This window comes from Eubalaena glacialis, chromosome 3 (assembly GCF_028564815.1).
Source record: "Eubalaena glacialis isolate mEubGla1 chromosome 3, mEubGla1.1.hap2.+ XY, whole genome shotgun sequence".
Classification (NCBI taxonomy): Eukaryota; Metazoa; Chordata; class Mammalia; order Artiodactyla; family Balaenidae; genus Eubalaena; species Eubalaena glacialis.
In genome coordinates, this window is record NC_083718.1 from 168,173,699 (window position 1) to 168,201,465 (window position 27,767).

The 27,767-nt window shown below is 48.2% G+C and overlaps 1 protein-coding gene across 6 annotated transcripts in view; it reads left to right on the plus strand.

Moving 5' to 3' along the window:
* Window positions 1-27,767, plus strand: part of CSMD2 (CUB and Sushi multiple domains 2) — a 661,810-nt gene that overhangs the window by 229,724 nt on the left and 404,319 nt on the right. For all 6 annotated transcript variants that reach the window (XM_061184511.1, XM_061184512.1, XM_061184513.1 and 3 more), the window contains exon 5: window positions 18,090-18,297. In XM_061184511.1, coding sequence (XP_061040494.1) covers window positions 18,090-18,297 — 208 coding nt within the window. The remainder of the gene's footprint in view (window positions 1-18,089; window positions 18,298-27,767) is intronic.

Consider the following 27,767-nt stretch of genomic DNA (forward strand, 5'->3'; position numbering starts at 1 on the left):
CTCACCCCTCCCCCTCCCCATATCCTCAAGTCCATTCTCTAGTAGGTCTGTGTCTTTATTCCCGTCTTGCCACTAGGTTCTTCATGACCTTTTTTTTTTCCCTTAGATTCCATATATATGTGTTAGCATACTGTATTTCTTTTTCTCTTTCTGACTCACTTCACTCTGTATGACAAACTCTAACTCCATCCACCTCATTACAAATACCTCCATTTCATTTCTTTTTATGGCTGAGTAATATTCCATTGTATATATGTGCCACATCTTCTTTATCCATTCATCCGATGATGGACACCTAGGTTGCTTCCATGTCCTGGCTATTGTAAACAGAGCTGCAATGAATATTTTGGTACATGACTCTTTCTGAATTATGGTTTTCTCAGGGTATACGCCCAGTAGTGGGATTGCTGGGTCATATGGTAGTTCTATTTTTAGTTTTTTAAGGAACCTCCATACTGTTCTCCATAGTGGCTGTATCAATTTACATTCCCACCAACAGTGCAAGAGTGTTCCCTTTTCTCCACACCCTCTCCAGCATTTATTGTTTCTAGATTTTTTGATGATGGCCATTCTGACCGGTGTGAGATGATACCTCATTGTAGTTTTGATTTACATTTCTCTAATGATTAGTGATGTTGAGCATTCTTTCATGTGTCTGTTGGCAATCTGTATATCTTCTTTGGAGAAATGTCTATTTAGGTCTTCTGCCCATTTTTGGATTGGGTTGTTTGTTTTTTTGTTATTGAGCTGCATGAGCTGCTTGTAAATCTTGGAGATTAATCCTTTGTCAGTTGCTTCATTTGCAAATATTTTCTCCCATTCTGAGGGTTGTCTTTTGGTCTTGTTTATGGTATCCCATCTTAATGAGGTGGAAATCTACAATCCCTCCAAGTATTTTCAGGAATCTTTGTCAGCTCTAGCTTCCTTTGAACCTTGAACTCACTGCCATGCCTCACCTCCCTTGGTTCTGCTCTGCCAACCTAGGCTGAAAACTTGGCCCATTTTTCCTGACCCCCACCCCAAAACAAAAACAAAACCATTAACAAAGGTGTTTGCATGCAGCACAGCCTTTATTGGAGGTTTGTGGCAATGCAGGGACTTCACATCTCAACAATGCAAGTGGCTTGAAATGAAAATCAGAGCAGTCAGGAACCCCAGAGCCTTTCGGCCCCTCCCCCTAGAAGCTTCTCCCTGGCTTCTGTCTTGGCAAGCCCCCGGCTTCTCTGTGATGTGCGTTGCCCCCTCTCGTCTCACTCCAGCCTCCTCCACTTGGCTGCCTCTCGACCTCGGCCCCGTCTCAGGACTTCTGTCGACTTCTTAGGCACAAGAGCCCGGTTGCCCTTGGCTTTGCCATCTCCTTACAGGCTGATGTCTCCCTCCCCGACCCAAGCTCTTTAGGTATAGGGTGATATTGTCTCTAACATAGAGAGCTTTCACTTGGAAGAAACCCTGGGGCTGGCTGTTAAAATATCTTTTTTTGTTAACCCACTAGTCAAAGAGAAGATGAGGGCTGCCTCATGGAGGGCTTCCTTTGCCAGGTCAGACCATGGCCTCGCAATGCAGGGTCTGCACGTCCCGGCATGGGGGCAGCGAGGGCTGGCCTTTCAGTGGGTGGAGTGGGCTGGGGTGACAGTGCTCCCCCAGTGTTCACATCACAGCAGTAATTCATGGACGTGCAGAGCCTTTGGGGGCCACAGCTCTCTCCCAAGTCGCTCCTGATTCTCTCTCAACCTCTCAGATGACGATGATTCTTTCTTTCCCCACTTCTTCTCCACTGACTTTTCTCCTCCTCTTTCCCCTTAAAGCTAGAGGGCCCAGCATGGCCTCTTCTCTGGGAATTTCTTGCCTCTCTTGGAATTTCTCATCCACTCCGAGGCTTCTACTGTTTCTTGGGGACGACTCTTCAGTCTCTACCTCCAACCCTCCCTCTGTCCTGAGCTTCAGGCCCACAATGATATCAAACTCACCTGAAGCCCTCCCTGGAGGGTGCTTCAAATGCAGCACGCCCAGATCCTAACTCTTTCTGTTTTCCCAAACCTGCTCTTTTTGTTGCCTTCCCCAGCTCGGTGAAGAGTGTCACCATCCAAGGTGGCCAAGCCAGACACCACAGTGACATCTTTACACTCCTCACCCTACTTGCTCCCTGCACCCTTAGTCACCGTGACCTGGCAAATCCGTCTCTGCACTGACACTCCCCTCCACGCCTTTGCCGCTCTTCAGGGGTGATGGTCCCAGGCCCTCTCAGCTCTCGCCTGTCTCACTGCAAAGCGTCTCCAGTCACCCCACCACACACATCGCAATCCATTCTCCACTGCAGGAGTGAACCTCCTAAGACACAGATCTGACAGCATCACACGTTGCTCAGACTCCCGCCGGTGACTCTTTATCACTGACAGGGTCAAGTTCAGATTCCTTAGCATGGAGCACAAGGCCCTTCCGGAAGGAGTCCGAGGCCGACTTTCCTAAGTCCTCTCTAAGTAGCTTGCAATTAGCCACACCAAAAATGCTCCCTTCCAGAATGCACACACCAAGGAAGCCAGCCGAGCACGTGAAATCTTGCTTTCAGAAGGGCTTCGAGCCCCAGAGACTCTCCGGGGCCTGAGGGGCCTGAGACGAAGCTCTGCTCAAAACTGGGAGGGAACAAAATGCTGTCCCGCTCTCCGAGCCCCCAGGGCCCTCCACTCCCTGCGATTCGGGTCCGTTTCTCTGTTCTAATTCACCACATGCTGCAAGAATAGCATGAGAAGCATCCTCAATAATGTCTGTGATTTTCTGAAAGTGATTTTCCAAACTGCCCTTCCTTTGTAGGCTGAGCTGAAAGGAACAGAGAACGGTGCTCCCCGTGTGCCTCATGGTACCAGGAGCTGTGTTCATGCCAGGGTTAATGGGTTCAGACTCAGGGAGGATTAAACCTTTCTTTCTCTCGTGTAGAACTCTCAAGGGCTGGCATCTGTAAGTGGATAAACCGCATCCACTGGGCAGTGGTCCGTAAATCCTGTCCGTAAATACTTGCTGAGTGAACCGATGGCTGGATGGGTCTAATTCACCATCAGGATTATGTAGGCATACGAGCCCGAAAGGGAAATTACTGGCCTGGGTTCGCCAACCTGCCCGGCAGCTCGGAGTGACACGAGCTCTTTGAGTCCAAGGCTTCACAGAGCAGTTTGGAGGGTGGTACCTCTGCCTCAAACGCCACCTGCCTGGCTGAAAGGTGAGCTCAGTCTGGAGACACAGCCCAGACCAAGAGGGAATGGGGGCCATCTAGGGTCTGGGGGCAGAGCAGGTGCAAGTCTCACCTCGAAGGAGGCCCAGCCCAAGGCTACTAGTCTGTCAAGGCTTGGCCCAGGTGGCAGAGGGAAGAAGGCAAGGTCTCCCTTCACTTTGTGTCACTTTCGGCACCTTTTCAAAGGCAGAAGTCCCTGGGAGCCCTGAACCTTGTGGAACCTCTTTGATCCATAAGAAGGGAGACCATGTGGATTTCAGCAACAGGCCCCTGACTTGTGAGGGGCATTGACCCTAGATCAAAGAGGGCCGCATGGGGAAGGCATCGGGTTCAGATGCTCTGAGGGCTGAGAGGCAGGTGGTAGAGAGAAAGCATCCTGAACAAGAAAGACTTGGCCCCTGAGGTCCAAGCCCAACACTGCAGGCTGCCCCCAAACCCAGGGAGACAGGGATTTGGTCTGCAGCAGCTTGGGCGGCCAGTGCCCAGATGCATTGCAGATTTTTTGGCCCCAGGGAGAGGAACCTGTGAAATCTGAGACAGAAGCAGTGTCAGACATGGAAAGAGCATGGATTCAAACAGGCCTACATTCAACCCTAGCCATGCCAGCTCAGAGCTGTGGGTCACCGGCTAAACCCTTCTGAGTTTTAAAGCGGGGACATGAGTAGTGGCCTTAAAGGGTGATTGCTTGTTCATTCACTCAGGATTTAACACCTTTTGGTTGAGTACCTACTATGTGCCAGCCAGTCACTGACTCAGTCCTTATTTATTAACTGCCGTATTTATTAAGCGCCAGACATTGTTCTAGATGCAGAGAATTGCAGTGATGAATAAGTCAGACCAAGTTCCGTGATCTCAGGGCGTTTGCGTTTTAGCATCCTCAGGCAGAAAACAGGCAAAAAATCAAATAAACAAATTTCAGATCATAATAGGAACTATGAGGGAAATCAAGTAACTAATAACAAGGAAGGCTGCTTTAGAGGGAGCCGTCAGGAGGGGACTCTCTGAGGAGGTGGCATTTGAACTGAGTCCTGAATGACAAGGAGCCTGTTATGTGATGACCTGGGGAAGGGCATTCCCAGCAAAAGGAACAGCAGGTGTAAAGGCCCTGAGGTGGGAGAGAGCTTGTTAGAGGAACAGAAAACAGACCCACAGCGGTCAACGTAGAGTTGGGTGGGGCTGCGAGGGGAGTGGGTGGGGCTGTGGTGGAGCAGGACCAGAAGTGTGGGTTTGCTTCTAAATTCAGGAGGGAGCCGGGGAAGGCTTTTCAGCATTTTCTAAAATGATCACCCTGGATGCTAGAAGGGAGAGGGATTGTAGCTGGCAAGAGGCACAACTGGGAGGCCAGTTAGGAGGCAGCTATTGCAGGTGTGCAGGCTGGAGACGATGCATCTCGGTCAAGGGTGGCCGTGGTAGAGGTGGAGGGAAGGGGGTAAACTGGGGCCGTGGTTTAGGGGCACAGCCAACAGCCTTGCTGATGGAAGGCATGTAGGTGCTGATGGAACAAAGGGTCAGGGTTGACTCCTAGGCTCCTTCTGGAGTGCTGGCAGGGTGGGGATGCCAGTGACCAAGATGGGGACGACTGGGACATGGAGTAGGAAGTGTGTGCCCTAAATACAGTCACGAGAGCTCATTTTGTCCAGGTCAAGTTTGAGATGCCTGTGAGATCTCCAAGTAGGGGGTATCAGTTCTGTGGCTGGGGGTGGTTCCAAGCTAGAAAGAGATCAGGAGAGGGGTGAGAGACCCTGCGTGGCAATGGAGATAGCCAGGAGGGTCTGGGGACTGCATGCTGGGCCCCCTTGTGCTGTTCAAATTATACAACATACAGAAAGCACCAAATACCATGTCAGACAGTGTGGACCTTGAGTGATTCTAAGCCCAGGGACTTGGCATGGACCATGGCTCCCAGAGGGCATTCCTAACTACGGGGTCCCTCTACTACCACTGGGGTCACTAGTCCTTCTCCTGTCGCCTTTGCCATCACTGCTGTTACTATTACAGAACCAGAACCACGCAGAACATGGGCTCTGGAGTCCGATCACCTGTATTCAAATCCTGGCCTTGCCACTCACACCCACTAGCTGAGTGACTGTGGGTGTGAGTGCCCTTCTCTGTGCCCTGGTTTTCTCACCTGTGAATTACAATAACAATAGTACTTAACTCAGAAGGTGAAGTGAGGCTCCAGTTAATCAATGCTCCACTCACAGCGGAGGGCCTTGTTCACAGTGATGACTCAATGACAGTTAGCTGTCGTGATTCTCACAGCCACGGCCATCACTGGCCGGCATTTATCAAGCACTTAATGATATGCCCGACCTTGTGTTATCTAATTTAACCCTTACAAAACCCCCAGGAGGTTAAGATCTTACAGTGAGGGAACTGAGACCTGGTGAGGTGAGGTACTTTGCCTGTGGTCGCACAGCTAGAGGGTGATTCTGCCCAAGTCCATGTGCCTACCAGCCACAATCTTGGCCACTCCCGTCTACTGTAGACAAGGACGATGGCCTGTGACCCATGGCAGGAGGCTCATGATGGCACCGTTACTTCCAGAGCTCCTGCAGTTTGGTCCGGGACCCAACAACTTGGTCCCCTCATAGGTACATCCCCTGCACGGGTCCACCAGGCCAGGGACTGCCCCGTCTCCTGCGGTTTCCCTTTGACCCTCCTCTTTAACTTGTACCAGGAGCTCTTTAGGAGAGAAGCCCCAGGGAGAGGGCCTGAGGTGGTTCTGCTGGGCAGATGCCACTTTGGGGTGGAGGCCAGGGTCTGGAGGACCAGGGTCTCTTATGAAGAAACCTGACCCAAGTCTCACCCACCTCTACCTGAGCGTGGGTGGCGGGGTCCTAGGTGTGGAGACTGCACAAAGCCTCTGCCTCAGGCCTCTCAGGCAGAGAAGAGGGGGAGTGGGGGGAGGCTTCTCCCACCTGGAAAACCCCTCTCCAGGATCTGGGGCTTCCAGAAGCCCATGTCAAGACTGGCATTGCAGTGACCAAGGTCTGAGAGGCAGAGAAATAGGTGGATAATGGCATGGGTCTGGAGTCAGAGAGTTATGGATTCGAATCCTGGCTCCAACATTTAGTAGCCAGGTGACCGTGGGCAAGTTTTTAAACCTCTCTGAGCTTCAGTTTCCTCATCTGTAAAATGTGGGTGACATAACACCTATCTCTTTGAGCAGTTTGAGGATTAAATGAGAAAATGCAGGTACAGCATTTAGCACGATGCCTGGCCTGTAATGAAAGTGCAACAAAGAAGAGGTACATAGCCGAATACCATGTCCTGTTTACGTTCCTCCTCTCAGAAGGTCACCTCGGGGGAAGTATCTACGAAGAATTCTGGGGGTGGCGGAAATAGCAGTGCTCTCGGGCAATTGGCAATTTCTTAATTTTAAGAAGGGGTGTCCTTGATAAAGCCAAGGATAAAGGGGCAGAATCCTGGGGCCCCAGAAGAGGGGACTGATGAGGTTGAGCAGGGACACTGAGCTGCACAGTACAAGGAAAGGGGGAACACTGCTGGTGGCTTTGGGGCAGTGATGCCCTGGCTCTCTCAGCCTTGCACTTGAGTTGTAAGATGGTAGCTTCTCCCCAGTGGGGGGCCTATTGGAATTTTCCTTTCCTCAGAGGCTGAGTAGCCCTGGGGAGGGAGGATATGGATAGAACCCCAATGCCAAGGGCCCCAAAGCTTCTAGGCATCCAAGATTGTGCCCTGGAATTGGCCTGAAATGGTTGGGGGGGGGCGGGGAGGAATACAATGTAGGTTCCTCCATTCCTACCTGAAATTGGTGAGTCACTGGAGAGTTAACAGACATCAAAGGGAGCTGAGGGATAGTTCTCTAAAATTATAGTTAATTGAGGAAATTTCAGTGGAACTTAAAGACAATCATAAATAAAGTCATAAACTTGGAAAGGCAACTATCAGCATAACACACCTGCACCCAAGAATATACATGACTTAATAGCAATGGAGAATGCCCATCGCCACAGAAGGAGAAAGTGTAAATTAATATTTTAGGAGTGTGGTGTCAGCTGAAGGTTATATTTTATGACTCTGAAGTTGTAACCATGAAATATGATACCTTGTTTAAAGTGTGAGAAAACCTCCAAACAACTTTTACAGCATCTTCAATCAAAACAGAATGGTGCGGGAACAAGGGTGTCAAGGGAGCCTAAGAGGCAGGGAAGACTCCAACGGCAAAGGTGCCATCTTCAGAGTAGACAGGTGCCTCTGGCTAGGGGGTCTTAAGCTTCGAGTGCTCAGTTCTGGAAGTCATTGACTAAAATTGGGAAGTTTGACTGTCTCAGGATGGCTTACCAAACTGCTATCAAGCACGGAGTGTTACTGAGCCAAACCTGGGTCTGCTCGCCTGACGCACAGCAGAGCCAAACTACTGACACAGGATTGTGGTGAAGGAAAATACAGCGTTTATTGCAAGGCCAAGCAAAGAGAATGGGCAGCTCATGTTTAAAAGACCCGAACTCCCTGATGGCTTTCACGGAAGGGTTTTTAAAAGCAAGGTGAGGGAGAGGGTCACAGGGTGCCTGATCAGCTCGCGGACATTTCTTCTGATTGGTTGGTGGTGAGGTAATTGGGAGTCAACATCATCAACCTTCTGGTTCCAACAGATATGGGGTCTACATGCTGGTGGTCAGCATGCAGTTAACTTCTTTCACCTGGTGAGGGTTTTAGTCTCTGCAAAACAACACAAGGATATGCCTCAGGATATTGTCTATAGCCCTTGAGGAGGAACTAAAGGCCCTTGACTTTGTTTTATGGCCAAACTATTGTTATTTTGTCTTGCTTGACTCTTTTCCTTTGTTTCTGCATTTTTTCACTTTTCTAATTAAATGTACTCTTTGGAATTCGGGGAAGGCCTAGGACACTAAACCTTTTTTTTTTTTTTTAACATCTTTATTGGAGTATAATTGCTTTACAATAGTGTGTTAGTTTCTGCTTTATAACAAAGTGAACCAGCTATACATATACATATATCCCCATATCTCCTCCCTCTTGCATCTCCCTCCCACCCTCCATATCCCACCCCTCTAGGTGGTCACAGAGCACCGAGCTGATCTCCCTGTGCTATGCAGCTGCTTCCCACTAGATATCTATTTTACATTTGGTAGTGTATATATGTCCATGCCACTCTATCACTTCGTCCCAGCTTACCCTTCCCCCCTCCTTGTGTCCTCAAGTCCATTCTCTACATCTGCGTCTTTATTCCTGTCCTGCCCCTAGGTTCTTCAGAACCTTTTTTTTTTTTTAGATTCCATATATATGTGTTAGCATACGGTATTTGTTTTTCTCTTTCTGACTTACTTCACTATGTATGACAGACTCTAGGTCCATCCACCTCACTACAAAAACTCAGTTTCGTTTCTTTTTATGGCTGAGTAATATTCCATTGTACGTATGTGCCACATCTTCTTTATCCATTCATCTGTTAATGGACACTTAGGTTGCTTCCATATCCTGGCTATTGTAAATAGAGCTGCAATGAACATTGTGGTACATGACTCTTTTTTTTTTTTTTTATTGAGATGTAGCATACATTTTACTGAACCATTTTGAACCTTACTAGCTAACTTAGCTCTCAGCTAGATATACTTTTTTTTTTAAACATCTTTATTGGAGTATAACTGCCTTACAATGGTGTGTTAGTTTCTGCTGTATAACAAAGTGAATCAGCTATACATATACATACATCCCCATGTCTCCTCCCTGTTGCGTCTCTCTCCCACCCTCCCTATCCCACCCCTCTAGGTGGACACAAAGCACCAAGCTGATCTCCCTGTGCTATGCGGCTACTTCCCACTAGCTATCTATTTTACATTTGGTAGTGTATATATGTACATGCTGCTCTCTCACTTCGTCCCAGCTTACCCTTCCCCCTCCCTGTGTCCTCAAGTCCATTCTCTATGTCTCTGTCTTTATTCCTGTCCTGCCCGTAGGTTCTTCAAAACCATTTTTTTTGTTTTAGATTCCGTATATATGTGTTAGCATATGGTATTTGTTTTTCTCTCTCTGACTTACTTCACTCTGTATGACAGAGTCTAGGTCCATCCACCTCACTACAAATAACTCAATTTCATTTCTTTTTATGGCGAGTAATATTGCATTGTATATATGTGCCACATCTTCTTTATCCATTCATCTGTCAATGGACACTTAGGTCGCTTCCATGTCCTGGCTATTGTAAATAGAGCTGCAATGAACATTGTGGTACATGACTCTTTTTGAATTATGGTTTTCTCAGGATATATGCCCAGTAGTGGGATTGCTGGGTCATATGGTAGTTCTATTTTTAGTTTTTTGAGGAACCTCCATACTGTTCTCCATAGTGGCTGTATCAATTACATTCCCACCAACAGTGCAAGAGGGTTCACTTTTCTCCACACTCTCTCCAGCATTTATTGTTTGTAGATTTTTTCATGATGGCCATTCAAACTGGTGTGAGGTGATACCTCATTATAGTTTTGATTTGCATTTCTCTAATGATTAGTGATGTTGAGCATCCTTTCCTGTGTTTCTTGGCAATCCTATATCTTCTTTGGAGAAATGTCTATTTAGGTCTTCTGCCCATTTTTGGATTGGGTTGTTTGTTTTTTTTGATATTGATCTGCATGAGCTGCTTTGTAAATTTTGGAGATTACTCCTTTGTCAGTTGCTTCGTTTGCAAATATTTTCTCCCATTCTGAGGGTTGTCTTTTCATCTTGTTTATGGTTTCCTCTGCTGTGCAGAAGCTTTTGTTTCATTAGGTCCCATTTGTTTATTTTTGTTTTTATTTCCATTTCTCTAGGAGGTGGGTCAAAAAGGATCTTGCTCTGATTTATGTCATGGAGTGTTCTGCCTATGTTTTCCTCTAAGAGTTTTATAGTGTCTGGCATTACATTTAGGTCTTTAATCCATTTTGAGTTTATTTTTGTGTATGGTGTTAGGGAGTGTACTAATTTCATTCTTTTACATGTAGCTGTCCAGTTTTCCCAGCACCACTTATTGAAGAGGCTATCTTTTCTCCATTGTATATTCTTGCTTCCTTTATCAAAGATAAGGTGACCATATATGTGCGGGTTTATCTCTGGGCTTTCTATCCTGTTCCATAGATATATATTTCTGTTTTTGTGCCAGTATCATACTGTCTTGATTACTGTAACTTTGTAGTATAGTCTGAAGTCCGGGAGCCTGATTCTTTCAGTTCCGTTTTTCTTTCTCAAGATTGTTTTGGCTATTCGGGGTCTTTTGTGTTTCCATACAAATTGTGAAATTTTTTGTTCTAGTTCTGTGAAAAATGCCATTGGCCGTTTGATAGGGATTGTGTTGAATCTGTAGATTGCTTTGGGTAGTAGAGTCATTTTCACAATGTTGATTCTTCCAATCCAAGAACATGGTATATGTCTCCATCTGTTTGTACCATCTTTAATTTCTTTCATCAGTGTCTTATAGTTTTCTTCATACAGGTCTTTTGTCTCCTTAGGTAGGTTTATTCCTAGGTATTTTATTCTTTTTGTTGCAATGGTAAATGGGAGTGTTTCCTTAATTTCACTTTCAGATTTTTCATCATTAGTGTATAGGAATGCAAGAGATTTCTGTGCATTAATTTTGTATCCTGCTACTTTACCAAATTCATTGATTAGCTCTAGTAGTTTTCTGGTAGCCTCTTTAGGATTCTCTATGTATAGTATCATGTCATCTGCAAACAGTGGCAGTTTTACTTCTTCTTTTCCAATTTGGATTCCTTTTATTTCTTTTTCTTCTCTGATTGCTGTGGCTAAAACTCCCAAAACTATGTTGAATAATAGTGGTGAGAGTGGACAACCTTGTCTTGTTCCTGATCTTCAGGGAAATGGTTTCAGTTTTTCACCATTGAGAATGATGTTGGCTGTGGGTTTGTCATATACGGCCTTTACTATGTTGAGGTAAGTTCCCTCTATGCCTACTTTCTGGAGGGTTTTTATCATAAATGGGTGTTGAATTTTGTCGAAAGCTTTTTCTGCATCTATTGAGATGATCATATGGTTTTTCTCCTTCAATTTGTTAGTATGGTTTATCACATTGATTGATTTGCATATATTGAAGAATCCTTGTATTCCTGGGATAAACCCCACTTGATCATGGTGTATGATCCTTTTAATGTGCTGTTGGATTCTTTTTGCTAGTATTTTGTTGAGAATTTTTGCATCTATGTTCATCAGTGATTTTGACCTGTAGTTTTCTTTCTTTGTGACATCTTTGTCTGGTTTTGGTATCATGGTGGAGACTGATACCAAAGGAGGCTGATGGTGGAGGCTAAAGCTTTTTTAGAAAGAAGAGGTGGGGGATACTGGGGGTGGGAGGGGAAGGGTCTGTCCCTGGGAATATCCAACAGGGTCCTGCTTGGTTTCAAGAAGTGTGATGTAGTTGAGGAGACCACAGTCCTGTCCAGAGAGACTCAGCTGGAATCCTGAGTTGTCCACGTACTGCATCACCTTCTGAAAGCTACCTTCTGAACCTTTCTGAGCTTCAGTTTCCTGTTTCATTTATTTGTTCAACAGATATTTATTGGGTGCCTGCTATACACTAGGAAATGTGGTAACTGCTGGGGACAGAACAGACATGGCCCCTGCCCTCATGGACTTTACTGTCTAGACCTTAAATAAATTACTAAGTTGATCAATTGATTATGGGAAAGTATGTGGTGCTCTAAAAGTATATGATGGGGAGAAGGGGTATTCTGTTTCTGGAACGATCCTTGAGAAGCGACACTTAGACTGGGACCTAAAGGATAAGGAAGGGCCAGCCAGGCCCAAGGAGGTAGGGAAGAAGTTTTCAGAAAGAGAAAGTAGCACTTTCAAAGGTCCTTGGGCAGAGAGATGCTTGGTGCAACAGAAGAGCTGGGAGGAGGCTGGTTTGGTTACAGAAAGTGGGCAGGTAGAGGCTGGTATGAGGCGAGGCCCTATGAGGTCCTTGTCAGCCCCTGGATAGGATATTCTGAGTGACAGTGGAGCTGTCGAAGGTCCCTGCAGAAGGGCGTGGCCTTCATGCCTGTACTGTTTGGGATCACTCAGGCTTCTGTGTGAGGAATGGGTGTGCTGGGGCAGGAGGGATTCTTACACATAGGAGGGAGGCTTCATGGCTGGGCTTGGACCACAATGTGGCTTAGGGTAGAGCAGATGCAGTGAAGACAGGAGACCAAGAGCCGCTTAGAAGGACAGACAGGCTTTGGTCACTGTTGGGTGTGGGGTGCAGGAGGGGTTGAGGATGTCCCCCAGCTCTGGCATGAGGCATGGGGTGAATAGTGCTGACACCCTCCCTCCAAGACAGGAAACTGGAAGAAGGCTGCGTGTCGTGGGAGGAGAGGATGAGGACGGTCTTGGTCAGGGTGTGTTGGGAACGACATAAGATGGATACCTAGAAGGGTTTCTAGGACCAGGAACCAGGCAGGAGGCTGAGGAGTCGTTCTCTCTCCCCCAAGACCTGCTTCCCCTCCAGCCTTCCTTGCTGCTGTGTCATCATCTAGATGCGCAGACCGTGCGGACCGCGGGCCTGTTGGAGACCCCTGCACACATCGTGGCAGCTGGGGCTGGCTCAGGGTCCCTGTTCTCCTGACACTGCCCCCTCGCCTTTCCACTGAGGACTTCCCCTCTGCCCTCTACCCAACTGCCCCTTCTCAGCATCCTTTCAGGAGCCTCTGCTTCTGCCTGCTGCATGTTAAATGTCTTCTGTCCCCGGCCTTCTTCGCTCCCGTGGAGCCAGCTCCCTCTTCATCCTGCGCACTCCTGGCCTCTTGGTTTCTAGGCTCCAGGTCCTCTCTGCTGTGCTCCAGGCCCACCTGCCTATCCCTCTTGCACTCACATTCAGCCTGGGGGCGGGGAAGGGGTCATCACTGTCCCACGTCACTGTCATCATCAGCACTGTTACCCTGTTAGAGACCTCAGCATGCTCTTTCCCTCCTCCCCTTCTTCACAGCCCACTCCTGGGTGGTGGAGGCCACATCCTCTTGCTTCTCCCCCAGCCTCGTTCTTGAATCTCTTCTGTTCCTTCTCTTCCCTCCCACGGCCACGGGTTCAGGCTCTGACCTCGGGTACAGCCTCTTCACCATTCTCCTCACTGCTGTCTCCCCACTGGGCACACTCGCCACCCCCCAAACCACAGCATCCATCCATCACGTGGGGACCAGAGTCATCTTTCTAAAGCAGGCCTGGGCTTTCACTCCCTGCTGACAAACTGGCAAGTCTACCCGACACCTGCAGGGTAGAATCCATCCCTTTAGCAAGACCACCAAGGCCTTTCTGAGCTGACCACTACCTTCCTTTCCATGTCCACCCCACCACACACCTCTGCATCCTGCACCTTCATCTGGAGGAAGGCCGACCACTCCCCAAGCACGCCACACCCATTCGGACCCCCTTACCTCCAGATGCCCTGTTTCCTCTGCTGGGAGCCCCTTATTTTTCTCTCCCTCCAGCACACTCCTACTCCTTTTTCAAGGTCCAGGTTAAGTGTGTCTTCTTTGACCATGATTTTCGTAACCTTCAGTGCAGCCAAGCTGAAGCCACTGTGGCTAGGGGTGTAGACACTTCCACCTGCTGTAGACAGGGCCAACGTGGGACTATTGGGGCCGACAGGCCCAGTGCTCGCTGGGAGCGACATTGACAAATCTCCCGCTTGCTGGCTGGCTCCTGTAGCTTATCTCCCTGGTAATGGTCACGGTGAAGTTATTTACATCAGAAGGAGACAAACCCTTCCTTGAATGTCAAACTGCATAGGCTCCTGCCAGAGAGATACCCAGGGTGGAAATACCATGTGATTTGATACAACAAACAAATAGCACCGGCAAACTAGATTTAAAGCTAGGCAAGGCAATCTGCCTACCTTCCCTCCCTCCCTCCTTCACGGGGCCTGGGCACCTGGATTGGAGGTAGTGAAAGAGAAAGGGAGGAGGAGGAGGAGAATAGAACAGCAGCTCCTTTCCTTGGCATCCGAGGCCCCTCACAGCACAGCCCTTGCCTTCCCGCCCAGCCCAGCTCCACCATTTCTGCCTTGCTCTTTGAGTTCACACAATCCTGACCAAGTCCCTAAATGACGCTCTCACCCCTGCAGCTGCCTTGCTCTTGCCTTTCCTCTGCCCAGGACACCATTTCGCCTGATCCTACCGGGCAGTCAGCCCTCAGTTGAAGTGGATCCTGCCAGCTCAGCATTCAAAATGCAGTCAGTCACTGACTCCCTCTCACTGGTACCACCTGGTCCAGGCTACCATCATCTCTCTCCTGAATCATCACCATAGCCTCTACAAGCTCCTTGCTTCTGCCGTCTTCCTCTTTGGTCTGTTGTCTGCATAGCACCTCAAGGGATCCTGTTAATACACCAATCAGATCTTGTATCTGCTCAGAACCATCCACTGGCTTCTCATCTCACTCAAGTTAAAGCCCAAACCCTAACAGTAGCCTCAAAGGTCCTCCATGGGGCCTTGTCCCTGCCACTCTCCTCCTCACTCCCAGTGCTCCAGGCCCTCGGGTCTCTTGATGCTCTTCAACAGTGCCAGGCCTCTGCACACCATGGCCTTTGCATTTGCTGTTCCACCTGGAATGCAAATGTTCTGCCTGCTGCACATTAAATGTCTGTTGGGTGTGGGGTGCAGGAGGGGTTGAGGATGTCCCCCAGCTCTGGGAAAGTCCAGATAACCATCTGGCTTTCCCTCTCCCTCCTTCAGGTCTTGGCTCAGATGTCAGCTTCTCAGCGAGGCCTTCCCTGACCACCTTTCTGCAATGTCCATACCCCCACTTCCAGTGCAGAATACTCCCCATCCTCCTTCTGCATTTATCACCACCTCACTTACCATAGGGTTTACTTATTTATCTTGGGTATTGTCTGTTTCCCTCTGACTGGAATGTAAGCTCCATGAGGGTAGGGATTTTCTTTTGTTTTATTTGCTGACGAATCCCTAGCACCTAGAAAAGTGCCTGACACATAATAGGCACTCAGTAAACATTTGTTGAATGAATGAATGTTTCAACACAAATGTTGCCTCCTGTGTGAAGCCTTCCCTAAGTCCCATCTGCTCTCACTGTGCCTCGACACCTCGGTTATAACAATTCTGGGGAGCCACTGCGTGTGAGAAACACTTGGGCAGGGATGAAATCAAGCTTTTCATGATGTAGTGCTGGTCCTGGCCCAGTGTCTGGCACACAGTAGGTGCTCACTTAATGAGTGTGGGAGGGAAACGTTCATGAGTACCTACTGAGTGAGGCGCCTTCACTTCTGTGCTCGTACATACCAAGGAGCTGGCATTTAGAAATGGACTCATTCTCTTGAAATAGACCGTGACCCTGTAGAACGACATTCGTAAGAATAGTTCAGGGCCACTGAATAAACTCACTTTTATCTCCATCCCACACTGCTTCTGTTTATCCAACTGTCAGCTCCATCTCTCCACTGGGACATCCCCTGCACACACTCAGCCCTGGTGTCCAAAACTGAACCCTGGTTGCCTTCCACACCACAAGGTGCCCCCCTCCTGGGTTCCCTGCTGCAGGAAGTGGCAGCTTTCATCCATCCAGATGCTCGTAGCTGAAGCCTGGAATCCATCCCTCCAGACCACTAGTCCTGTAGATTCTACTTCCTAACTATCTCTCAAGCAGGTTCTCCCCCCACCCTCCCAGGGCGTTAGCTCAGATCACATCTGGCCTCACCTTGACTTTGGTGACTCTGCACTATCAAGGGCATCCTGCCCGCTCCCCCAGCTCAGACCTCGTCTATGCCACAGCCACAGTGGTCTTTCTAAGGTGCAAACTTAATCCTGTTTCCTCACTGCCTTTGATCCTCAAGATGAAGTGGAAAGAAAAGGAGAACTTGGCATCGGTTGGGCATCTAACACATGCTAGTCTCTGGCTAATGCTCGGTACTGTCACATTAATTATGCCATTCAGTTGTCATAAGAAACCATTCTACAGAGAAGCAGAATGAAGCTTAGAGAAATAAATCACCCAAGGTCCCATGGTTGGCAAACTGTGGAACCTGATTTCAAATCTACACCTTCCTGATCCTAAAATCCATTTTCTTTCCAATATGGTCCGCTGCTTCCAATCTTTTTTGGGCCCAGCACTCTCTGTCATGAGGCTCCTTCTACATTTCCAATACCATCGCCCATCATTCCTCTCTGTTCACTCTGTGTTAGGCCATCTAGAACTACTTATCTTAGATATGCCTTGTGCTTTTGGGCTTCCATGCTTATGACCTTTGGTTCTCTTTTCTCATAAATGCCTTTCCATTTCTTCTCTAATGATCTCCTAGTCATCCTTCAAAACCCAGCTCTAATGACACCTCCTCCATTAAGCTTTCCCAAATTGACTCACCCAAGCAAAGTAATGTACTGCTTTATCTCTGTCCTCAAAGTGTGAATTGTATTCCTGGGAGACAAGAATGTGTTGGTTAAGAGCATAGGCCCTGAAATCAGACTGTTGGGCTTAAAAATCCCAGCTCCTTTAATCACTATAAGCTGTGCCTTTGGCAAATAACTGAAACTCTTTGTGCCTTGGTTTCTTTACCTGTAAAATGGGAATAATACTTCGCAGGGTCATGAAACATGTAGAGTAGTTAGAATAGCACCTGGCACAGTGGAAGTGCTTAATAAGCAGTAGCTTTGATTGTTGTTACTCTACTGCCTCTGATACACATTTGAACCCTGATATTGCATTTTTCCTTTCTTTACAACTTAGTCCACATCTCTAATACAGCATATGCTAAGTGGATTACGATCGCTTACTTGCATACAAGCTCCAGGAGGGCAGGCTTAGGAAATTTGGATAACTTCCACTAAGTCACCCAGCTGGAAGCCATAGAGGAGGGATTCACACTGAGTCTGCAATAATTGAAAAGCCAGTGCTCTTAACTATTTTATGTCAGAGCATGTTCCTTGGATCATTGTTTCCGAATATCAAGTCTCAGCTGGGATTTAGGCTGGAGCAGTGACACTCCACCAGGATGTGCTGCAGGGATGAGTAAGATGTGGTCCCAGCCCTTGGGGATTCCCAGCAAGTTCAGAACCTAGAGTGGCAGACAGACATGTGACAGGTCATTCAAACAGTGCCAAGTACCATGTCTGAAGTTGGACAGTTTGCTCCAGGAGCACAGAGGAGAGATCCGTTACTAAAAGCTTGAGGAAATGAGGCTTTACCGAGAGGTGGCTTTGGAGTTGGGTCTCAAAGCATCAGAAGACTTGCTGTGGACAAGGGGCATCCCAGGCAGAGGGAGCGATGTGAGCAAAGCCTGGGAGGTCTGACCACGCACAGCACTAGAACAGAGCTGGCCTGAGCCCAAGGGGCAGGAGGGAAGATTGCAGAGGTCCGGCCAATCTATGACGGGCCTGGAATGCCCTTTGAGTTTTGCCCAAGGGAACAGTGCTGAGTTTTTGTTTTGTTCCCTCACATCTGAGGTGTACCAAGATCTGGTGGGAAAAAACATCCTGGTCACCACAGTCGTGACCGTGGAAATAACTGTGACAACTGATTTCTCCTTCCTTCCTGGTCGTTGCAGAACAGTGTGGTATAGTAGTTAAAAACGTGCTCCAAAGGGCACAGTTCACCCAACTCGTTAGCCTAGCTTGTTGGCTGTGTGACCTCAGGCAGGTTACATCACCTCCCTGTGCCTTGGTTTCCTCATCTGTTCATTGAGAACAGTAATAACTAAAATTCTCAGAACAGGGTCTGGCACGTGATAAGAGCTTTGGAAGTGCTTAGTATCATCGTTATGAGGCCAATTCAGACTAGGGTCTTGGGGCACCCTCTCTGCACGTCGTGTCCCAGGACCCTCCCTGCCTCTCGTGGGTGAAGCGCAGGGTGAGTACCAGGGCCTGGGAACCTGACCGCCTCACAGTGAGCCTCCTGTCTGTGTCCACAGCGGACGACGCATGCGGCGGAACCCTGCGGGGCCAGAGCGGCATCATCTCCAGCCCGCACTTCCCCTCGGAGTACCACAACAATGCCGACTGCACCTGGACCATCCTGGCCGAGCTGGGGGACACCATCGCCCTGGTCTTTATTGACTTCCAGCTGGAGGACGGTTACGACTTTCTGGAAGTCACGGGGACTGAAGGCTCCTCCCTCTGGTAAGCGTGCCTTTCCGCCCCCTCCCCTGTGCCCTGCAACTGTGGCTTACTGGGATGTGGTCCCCTCAGCGCCTGGACCTGCAGCTGAAGGCCCCTTTGCCACTTCCTCCACTCACTGCTGGAGAGCCTTCCTCTCATCGTAATGAGAAGTCACTGCGTATTTTTAGAGCTGGGGTAAATTTTTACAGTGATTTTGGTATCTGATTTGAAGCATGTCCTTGCTGAAGAATTACAGGATGGGCCTTGGTCGAGTAACTTGCAGTAAGACTAACAGTGTTCTGGTCTCAGGACATGGACAGGGTCTCAGTGAAATGATTTGAAATACTGTTCCATTTCTGGAAGCATCCAACAAAGGGACTAGAACCCTGAGTGGCAGTTGCTTTTCCCATCCCCAGGGCTCTGAGATGGGAGAGGCATTGTGTCTCGATTTCTGCGGGAAGAACTAGCCTGCTCCCTATCATTCTGGCTTTCCCACAAAGCGGGGCTTTTGTGAGGTGTACTCCGCTGCCATGGAGACCCGGTGTTGGCAGGTTCGGGGAGAGAGGGATGATGAGGGCTCACCAGCCTTAGTTGCTTGTGGTCTCCCAGAGACGTGCCCAAACTGAGGTCGGCTTTGGGAGTGTTTAGCTTCCTGTTTGGGTGACAAGCTGCGAGAGTGGTGGTGTGGCGTTGAGAACGTGTTCTTGTATTCTCCTGGTGGCTCTGTTATCAGGACAAGGGCACCACTGGGACCTGGGTCAGCACATCGGGAGCCAAGAGAAGGATGCACTTAGGTGTGCTTCTTTGTAGCCTTCGTTGCTGCGCGGTGCTGGGGAAAGCAGGGCTCGGTGCCTGGGACGGAGGCAGAGGAGGTGTCACCGAGGGCTCTGAGAGAAGCAGAAAGTGGTAGCTGTGAAAGTCAGGGGCAGATAGCGCCTCGGAAAGACAGACACGGTGGTCAGCGGGCTGGGGACGCAGGCGGAGACAGGGAGGAAGGGTGGGAGAGGAAGAAAACAGGTGTCCGCGGATATTGAACACCTCTTTTGTACCAGGTTTCGTGCTATGTTGTAGAACGCTAGTGGAGAAGGACATGGCCCTTTGAGGGTGAGAAAATCAGACAAACCCACAATAAGAGCCAAGTATGACTCTCTGAGAGGGATAAAGCGGTAACAGACTCCTGCCAAATATGGACTTAGAGCTTTGGGAACCGGGAATCTCAAATTTCCTGGTGTAGTGGAAGGCACACTGACCTGGGAGTCAGAAGACCTTGGTGTCATCAGCTCGTCGCGTGAACTTGGCCACGTCAGGTCATTTGCTACCCTGGATGGATGCGTTGAGAGGGACATCAGTGAGCTGATGACTAATTGCTGTGTGGAGGCTGGTCCAGGGCCAGTGGCTAGACATTTGGTGCTCAGAGTCGGGGTGGAACTCTAGATGACTCTTTACTGAACTGCACTCCCAGGGACCTGCCCAGCCTGAAGACCTTCTGTCCCCCTGCCTCTTTTTGTAAAATACCTATTTTTCTGATCATAAATGTAATACATATGCTCCTTATAGAAAACACGGAAAATATTAAAAGGTATAAGGAAATGAATAACAAGTATTAACATCTTGATGTATTCCCCTTTGGCCTTTTTGCTTTGCCTAGATCGAGCTAGCTGGCCATTTATATATATTTTAATATTACAAAATTAAGAACTTAAAATATATCAGTAGTTATGTACTTTTAACTTAACATTATATCATGAAAATTTTTTTCCTGTGTCATTACAGATGTCTCCAATGTATAATAGGTGTGATAATAGTATTTATTTAGTAAATAAACAGTATTTATTGAGCTTTTGTTATCAATATTCGGCAGGCTAATTCTAAACTCTTACAGCTATAATTTCATTTCGTCTTCTATGAAGTAGGTAGCATAATCTTCCTCCTTTTACAGATGAGGAAAACGAGGCCCAGAGAGGTTATGTCACTTGCTTGAAGTCACACAGGTAGTAAGGAGCAGAGCTAAGATTCAAGCCCAGGTTACTTGGACTTGAAAGCCCATCTTCTTAGCCAGTCAGCACAGTAGTCATGCTACGTTTGTGAAGGATTGTCGGCTGTGTGGCATTCCCTCGTGAGACTGACACAATTTACTCAATCAGATCTCTTGATAGATTGTTTCCAAGTTTTCACCTCTATAAACAGATACCAAGATGAATATCCTTGCCGGTTCCCTCTCTTCCAGCCCCAAGTCCTCTTCCACTCACTTGTTTGTCTGCGGGCCAAATGGTCTCCCACAGCTTCTGCCCCCCAGGTGTGGGTCTACATGGTTGTCCAAACTTCTGGAGTGAAGCAAATCTGAAAGATTATTCCTTTTCCTATTAAGTCACTCAGTGGGGAAGGAATTAAGCGGAGGAAATCGTTAAGGGAGTCATTCAGAACTCTTTGCTATAAGATTAAATTATAATTATTTACAGGGTTGATGCATCGCCAGGCAGGATGCATTTGTCGCTCTAATTTATACCTGCATAACAACTACGGATAAGCAAACTTGGAGGCTCAGGACGTATGTGCAAAGAACCTGCTCTTTCCCCAGCCCCTCTCCTTTATGTATCCCTGGATTCCTGTGAAAATGTGATGCTCCTGGTTTATAAGTACACTGCTTTTATCAGCATACGTTACGATTTTAGGCTGTTCTCTTGAGTTCTGCACCAAACATAGAAAGACAGCAAATCTTCTTAGAAAAGATGAATTTGAACAACTGGGCATCCTTTTATCTATTGAGAAAACAGAGACACCTTTGAGAGAAAAAAATCCACTATCTCCCTTATCGGGTAGCAGATTCGTGCTGATTCAGAAGAGGGTGGTGGCATAGACTGTCCCTGACTCAGTTTCCACACTCTCCTCCTACCCCGAAGGGGAATATAAACAGGAGAGTTTAAATTAGGGGTTCCTGTGGTTTGGATTTCATGGACTAGTAAAATTTCCAAACAATCGGGGAAGTATAGGGTTGATAATTTTTTATTTTGCCAAGTAAGGATATTAGAGAAAAACAAAAACAAAACCTGCCAACTCCTCAGAACATTATTTCATAAAACAAAGGACAATTCAAAGCCAAAAATACGGCAGGATATAATCAATTGCACTGACATAATGAAAGACGGGGGTGGGAGGAGTGTACATAATAGCGGCGTTTGCCCGTAACTATAAAGCCCTGTGATGTATATACATCAATCAGCGGATCGCTGCTTCCTGTTGCGCTTGTACATCACTGGCCTCTGGGAATCCGACCATACACGTTTTGAGCAGGAAAAGGTTGTTACTATGGTGAGCACTGAACCCTGTAACTCTGACATGCTGAGAGGGTCTCAAGCATCTTAGACTTACTCTCCCTCAAGTTAATTGCCTTTCTGTGTGTGCGATTGACCAGGAGCAAAAGCTGGGTTTGAACTGACTGAGAGTTACAATCCACATAGTAGATTTGGTATTACTCCCCCACTACACACATACGTACACACACACACCACACACACACACAGCCAAAGGACACACACCCCTCCAAGTCATCACCATGTACACATCACCATATACACATCACACATCACCATATACACATCACCATATACACATCACACATCACCATGTACACATCACCAGGTCAAACCCCCGGACATGTACATACTTCTAGTTCTAGTTCACCGAACTCAATTTAGGGGCCAGAGTTTCTCTCGCTGATCTTTCTCGGGGGTAGGCGGTGGTCTTTGTTCTGCTCTGACCCAGTCTTGGCAATGACCTTCAGGGAGCCCCATTCCTTCCCCTCCAATTCTAGGTAAATACTCTCACCACTGCTGCAGTTCCTCATGAGGTCCCTGGATTTTCAGAGGGCTGGGGCTGGAGGAATGCAGAAGACTCTTAAAACCCGGGGTTCTGGGTCCCTGGAGGGAATCAGGATTGTGTTATCGTAACGAGGAGAAATAATTGCCAGCCCATTACAGAGCCGGCCTCTCCATCAAGGAGAAAATCAGTGAGTTAAAGTCTACCCAGAATCTGTCCCCTTCTCCCTCTGCCTCATGCTGGACTCTCTCCATTGGAGTCTCACCAGACGCTTCCTCTGGGCTACAAGGAAGGAGAGGAAGCCAGACACTCCTCCAAGAACAGGGGTGAGGTCTGTGCAGCGTGTCCAGGATTAGGTGTCAAGCCTGCACCTTGGCATCTAACTGGGGAGATAGCAAGCTCGGGAGTCAGATGGACTTGGGCTCAAAACCCAGATCCACTTCTTAACAGTTGTGTAATCTCAGGATATTTACTAACCTCTCTGAACCTCAGTTTCCACATCTGAAAAATGGGGCTCATTTTACCAACCTACAAAGCATATGGAAAGGGATAAACATGCAAACTGGTGCCTGGTTTATAGTAGGAATAATAGTCCTGGGATGGGGACAAGAGGCAGGGGCTCACTCTTTGAGGGGAAAAGGGTAAGATGAGGCATCTCCAGCCACTCGGAGCCTCCCATGAGGCCATCTCCCAGCCTCCCAGCCCAGTGGCATCTTACCAGGCAGAAAGGCAGACACAGGCTGGTCACTCTGCCTGATCCAGCTCCCAGGGGAATTGCTGGTCACTCTGCCTGATCCAGCTCCCAGGGGAATTGCCTGGAAACCAGGTAAGGTAGACTGGCAGAGAGCCCCTGGGTCAGACTAGAGGATGCCCTTGCAAAGGTCAGAAGGTGGAGGGTGATTTTGTTGAAACCGTCTTCCCAGAGCTGCACTTTGTGAGTACATTGCGGGCAGCATCACCTCTTCTCTGCCTGGACCCAGCCCCAGGCTGGCCAATTAGCTGCTTTTTAGAAAAGCAGAGGAAGGTTCAACTCATTCAGCTACCAATGGCTACTCTGTGCAGGATTGGGAGGAGGGGCACTCCCCCGGAGCCAGGCACAGCCCCTGCCCTCAGGGGCCTGCAGATTTGGAGAGCAGGGGCAGAGAGTATGGAAAGGATATCCAGGAGAGCACTGCAGAGAGAGGGGAGGAACATCTCTGCCTGGGACCCGCTCGCTGTCTCTGACTGATGAGGATGCAGAGTTTGTAGGGCCTTCCTCCCTCCTTTGCTCCTTCTCTTCCGCTGTCTGCCCCCACCCCCTTGGCAATTTCCTCCTATAGCAGGGAGGGCAGGCAGGGCATGCCCTGCACTCAGAATTGAAGCCACCCTTTTCCTGGGGGCCAGCAGAAGTGCCAGCCACCGGCGTGTGTTTGTTGGGGTGTGTGTGGCTCCTTCCCACATCTGAGATTTCTGTGTAGAGCCCAGGACCACTCTCCCATCTTCTGTGGGTCAGTCTCTGCTGTGATTCCCAGCCTCTCTTCCTTGCTCCCTTCAATATACTTCAATTTTCATTCTTTGTTTCACTCCAGTCATTTGGGATCTGCTGCCCATTTTCTATGTGTCCACACCCCCAAGCCAAGACCCCCACAGACCTCTATGTGACAAACTTGCCTCCACCAAATATGTAAAGTAGGAAAAGGAAGGAGAACACACTGCAGGGCTTCAGAGGAGGACACTATCCTGGGGCGGGAGACCAGGGCCTCCAGGCGGGGCCTGCAGTTGAGTTGGGCCTTGAAGGGTGGGTACCATTTTGATATGGGAGATGGAGATGAGGGGGTGGGTGGGCATCATTCTAGGACTGCTGCCTGGGCCTCCTGGCCAATGTAAGAGCTCCCTTCCCTGATCTAGGAAGTGGTCCCAGGGATTCTCTGGTGAAGATTTTCTCCACCGTGCACCCACCCTGGGGCTCTGACATCTACCTCTGAGCCTTGGTGGCCCCTTCCACCTGGAGAAGAATAGAAGAAAGTCGACTCCACTGTCTGGAGTTCCCAGGTCCTGCCCCCAGGGCCACCCAGTAGACTTCAGCTGTTTTTTGAAAAGAGAACTTTCCTGGAAAGCAGGTTCAACCTACTCTCTGAATTCAACTTTGAGGGTGTTTCTTTACCTTGTTTCCCTTCATTTGTTTGCTTTTGTTTTTATAGGTGGGGATACAAAAACTCCCATCTACTTTATAGACACTCAGTTTGAAAATTTTGCTAGTAACATTTTATCCTCTTGGAAGATGAGTTTTAATTGTTAAGCATTTTACCCATGGAATTTGAGCCAACTAGAACCATTGGATCTCAATGACGTTTAACTAGATATTTCATTCAGGAGTCATTAGATTCAGATATAATTAGAATGAGAACAGCATACCAATGGGGATTTGTTAATAATAACTATTCACTTATTTATTCATTCACATATACTTTGTCAAACCATTGGTTTAGATCATTTTTGTTCTTTGTTACTTTTCCCCTATTTATTTTTGGTGATCATTTACTGCCAGCCTTCTATGAACTAGGCTCTGCTAGGTGCTAGGGAGACAAAGACACAGTCCCATCCCCAAGGAGTTATTTATTTACTCCACAAATGTTTATGTAATAGCCATTCACTTTACAGGACCCTGGAGCTCACAGTCAGGGCGAAGAGGCAACATATAATTAAGTGTTTTACAATCTTATGTGTTAGGTACTTTTCTAAGAGGTATACAGAAGTTCCCATAGGGGCTAAAAAAAGAAATGTAGTAGCTAGAATTCTTTTGGTTCAAGATGTAGAAACCCACCTCCAGCTGACTCAAGCTAGAAAGGGAATATGTTGTCTTCTGTAACTGAAAAGTCCAGGGACTGGCTACAAGCACTGCTGCATCAAGGTGTACAGATATCCACAACTGCAGATGTCCACAGTTGCTTCTCCCCCTCCCACAGCTTTGTTCTCCCGTGCGTTGGCTTCAGTCTGAGGCAAGCTTTACCCATGAAGTAGCAGAGGTGACTACCATGAGCTTCCTCCGTCCTCCTGGTTTAGCAATCCTAGCAGAAAGGAAGTGTGTTTTTCCTAATGGTTCCCCAAAAGCCCTCAGATGATTCTTGATTGGACCAGATTGGATCATGTGCTCCACCCTCAATATCAGTATAGCTAGAGAATGTTCTCATTGGCCACTCCCAGGTCACATGACTATCTGTCCTGCCCACACCTCTGACTGGGAGTGGAGAAGAGGTGGGTCACCAAAGGAACACAGGGTCACTGGGAAGATGGAAACAAAGGACGTCCTCTAAAAAAAGGTCTCAGTCTTCCGTCACGATGGAGGGGCTGCTGGGAGGACTCAGATAAATGAGTCCCAGAGGGCATGACTTTTGAGTTGAACTGAGGGGTGAGTAAAAGCTTGCCACTGGCATGGAGCAGGAAAGCCTTGGTGTGTTTGGAGCTTTGCAAGTGGGGGGTACAGGGTGCAAGAAAGCAAGGGCAGGATATGAGGCCTGAGATGAGCACAGGAAGAATATGGGTCATGAAGAACCTTGTCCCCATGTTCATAAGCTGGGAGAGGATTCCATAGACTGCAGAAAGCTATTGAAGTATTTTAAGCAGAGAAGTAACATAATCACACTGAATCTTAATTGGGTTCAACTAGGAGCCTCAGAAACCAGCTATAAAACTCTGTGACCCCTCAGGCAAGAGATCATCCAGCCCTGAATTATGGCAGTTGTAAAGGGATGGAGCAGAGGAGGTGACATCAGAAAACATCTCAGATATAGAATCAACTGCTTTGGGGGCTTCATTGGAAAGGAGGAATGAAGGCAGGGGAGGAGTCTGGAGTGAATCCCAAGTTTCTGGCTAGATGACTGTGGTAGGATCATTTACCAGAGGAACACAGTGGAAGGAGCAGTACTGAGGGACGGTGATGCTCGCTGGCTTCCCCAGCATGAAATGGGCACAGAGAGAGAAGTTAAGGCCATAGCAAGGAAGGAGATACAGGGACCCAGGTGCCCTTGGATACTGATACACAGTCTTTGGGATAACACTAGTGGAGATGGTCATGGGACAATCAATAGCTATGGCTGAAAAGTTTGGTATTTAAATAAATACTCTGGCAGGGCCTTGAGAAGTCATCTTCAGGATCAGCACCAGCATCATCTTCATCAAGAGTGTCTCCTTCAACATCTCCGTCAGCCTTACCATCTCCATCTTTACTGCCATCAGTTTTCCATCATAATTCATTCAAACAAACTACTTAAGCCCTTCTATTGTCTGACATTGAGCTTGGCACTGGGAATACAATGGTGGAGGAGACAGATTAAGCCCCTGTCTTTGTGGGACTTCTGGTCTACTTGGGGGAAACTGACATTAATAAAAGAATCACAAAATAAATGTAAAATACACTTGTGATAAGCACCATGGAGGAAATGAACAGGATGGGGAGTAATAGCAATGGAGACCTTATTAAGATAAAGGGGTCAGGGGAGGCCTCTCTGAGGGGGTAGGATCTAAGATTAAGACCTGACTACTGAGAAGGAGCCACCATGGGAGGAACTCAGGATCAACATTTCAGGCAGAGGGAATTGCACACGTAAAGGCCCATCGTCAGAATGCCCTATTTTCCTTTGAACTTCATACAGGGAAGTGGCGTAGGCCTATGCCTGTCCTCTGGGGTTTCAGACTGTTTGAATGCCAGGAGCAAGGCAGGGTCAAGGTCTCGGGCTGGCAGAGATGCTCAGGAAGCAGCTGAGCTGGCAAGGGGATGGGCCTATGCCAGCCAAGACTCAGAACCTCCTGCCTTCCTGTGGGTCTGTGACACCCTTGCTTCCTTCTCCTCTCCTGCCACATCATAATGCTTTAAGCCAGCCCAAGAAGCTGTTCTCTTCTCATGGAGCCCATGAAATTACATCTGTTGTCTCCATCAGGAGCCAGGCCATAAATAACCAGCCCTTTAAAATCTCATCTCCCGTATCGGAGATGGAAGTAGCATTACTGGCTCCACAGCCGAGCAGTGGGAAAGGATTAGTGCCCCAGCGTGCTGCTGGCAGAACAGGCCTGGAGAGCTGGGGAGCGAGGCTGGGGCTCCTGCACATGCCACAGGGTATCAACGTGACTTCCTTGTTTGCATCACTGAGAACTTGTTCTCAGGAAGAGAACACAAGCCGCAGCTGGAAGGGGCAGGAAGTGAGCCAGGGTTGTTCGCTGTCGGCACAGTGGCTCCTCTAGGGCTGGCGATTTGGCCAAGTTCTGTGTGTGGGAAGCTGAGGTCGGGCAGCTGGCCTGTACCCCGTGGGTCTGACTGCATGTAACAGGTTGGTAGTAAGTACGGCGTCTGCGTGGCGGCCCGTGCCAGGACCGTGAAGGGCACCAGACAGCAAGATGCTCTTGCCGCCCTCTCTTGAGGAGCTGCCAGATGCCTGATGGTGCCGCTAAGTCAGATGGAAGGAGCTGTCCTCTTCCAGAGGCCCATCATTCTGGCATGATCTGCCTTCCAGAATGATGTTAGTTCGTTCACAATATTCAAGGCCCCGGTCCTGGTCTCCTTCTTCGCACTTGGCCACAAATGTTTGTTCTACTCACTTTTGGCATCACCTAGCCCATGTTTCACGCTGGCTTTTGCCTGTCCCTTGCTCTTACAATCTCTTCTGGCTGCCTAAGACTGCCCTACCTCCCTGGTTGTAACC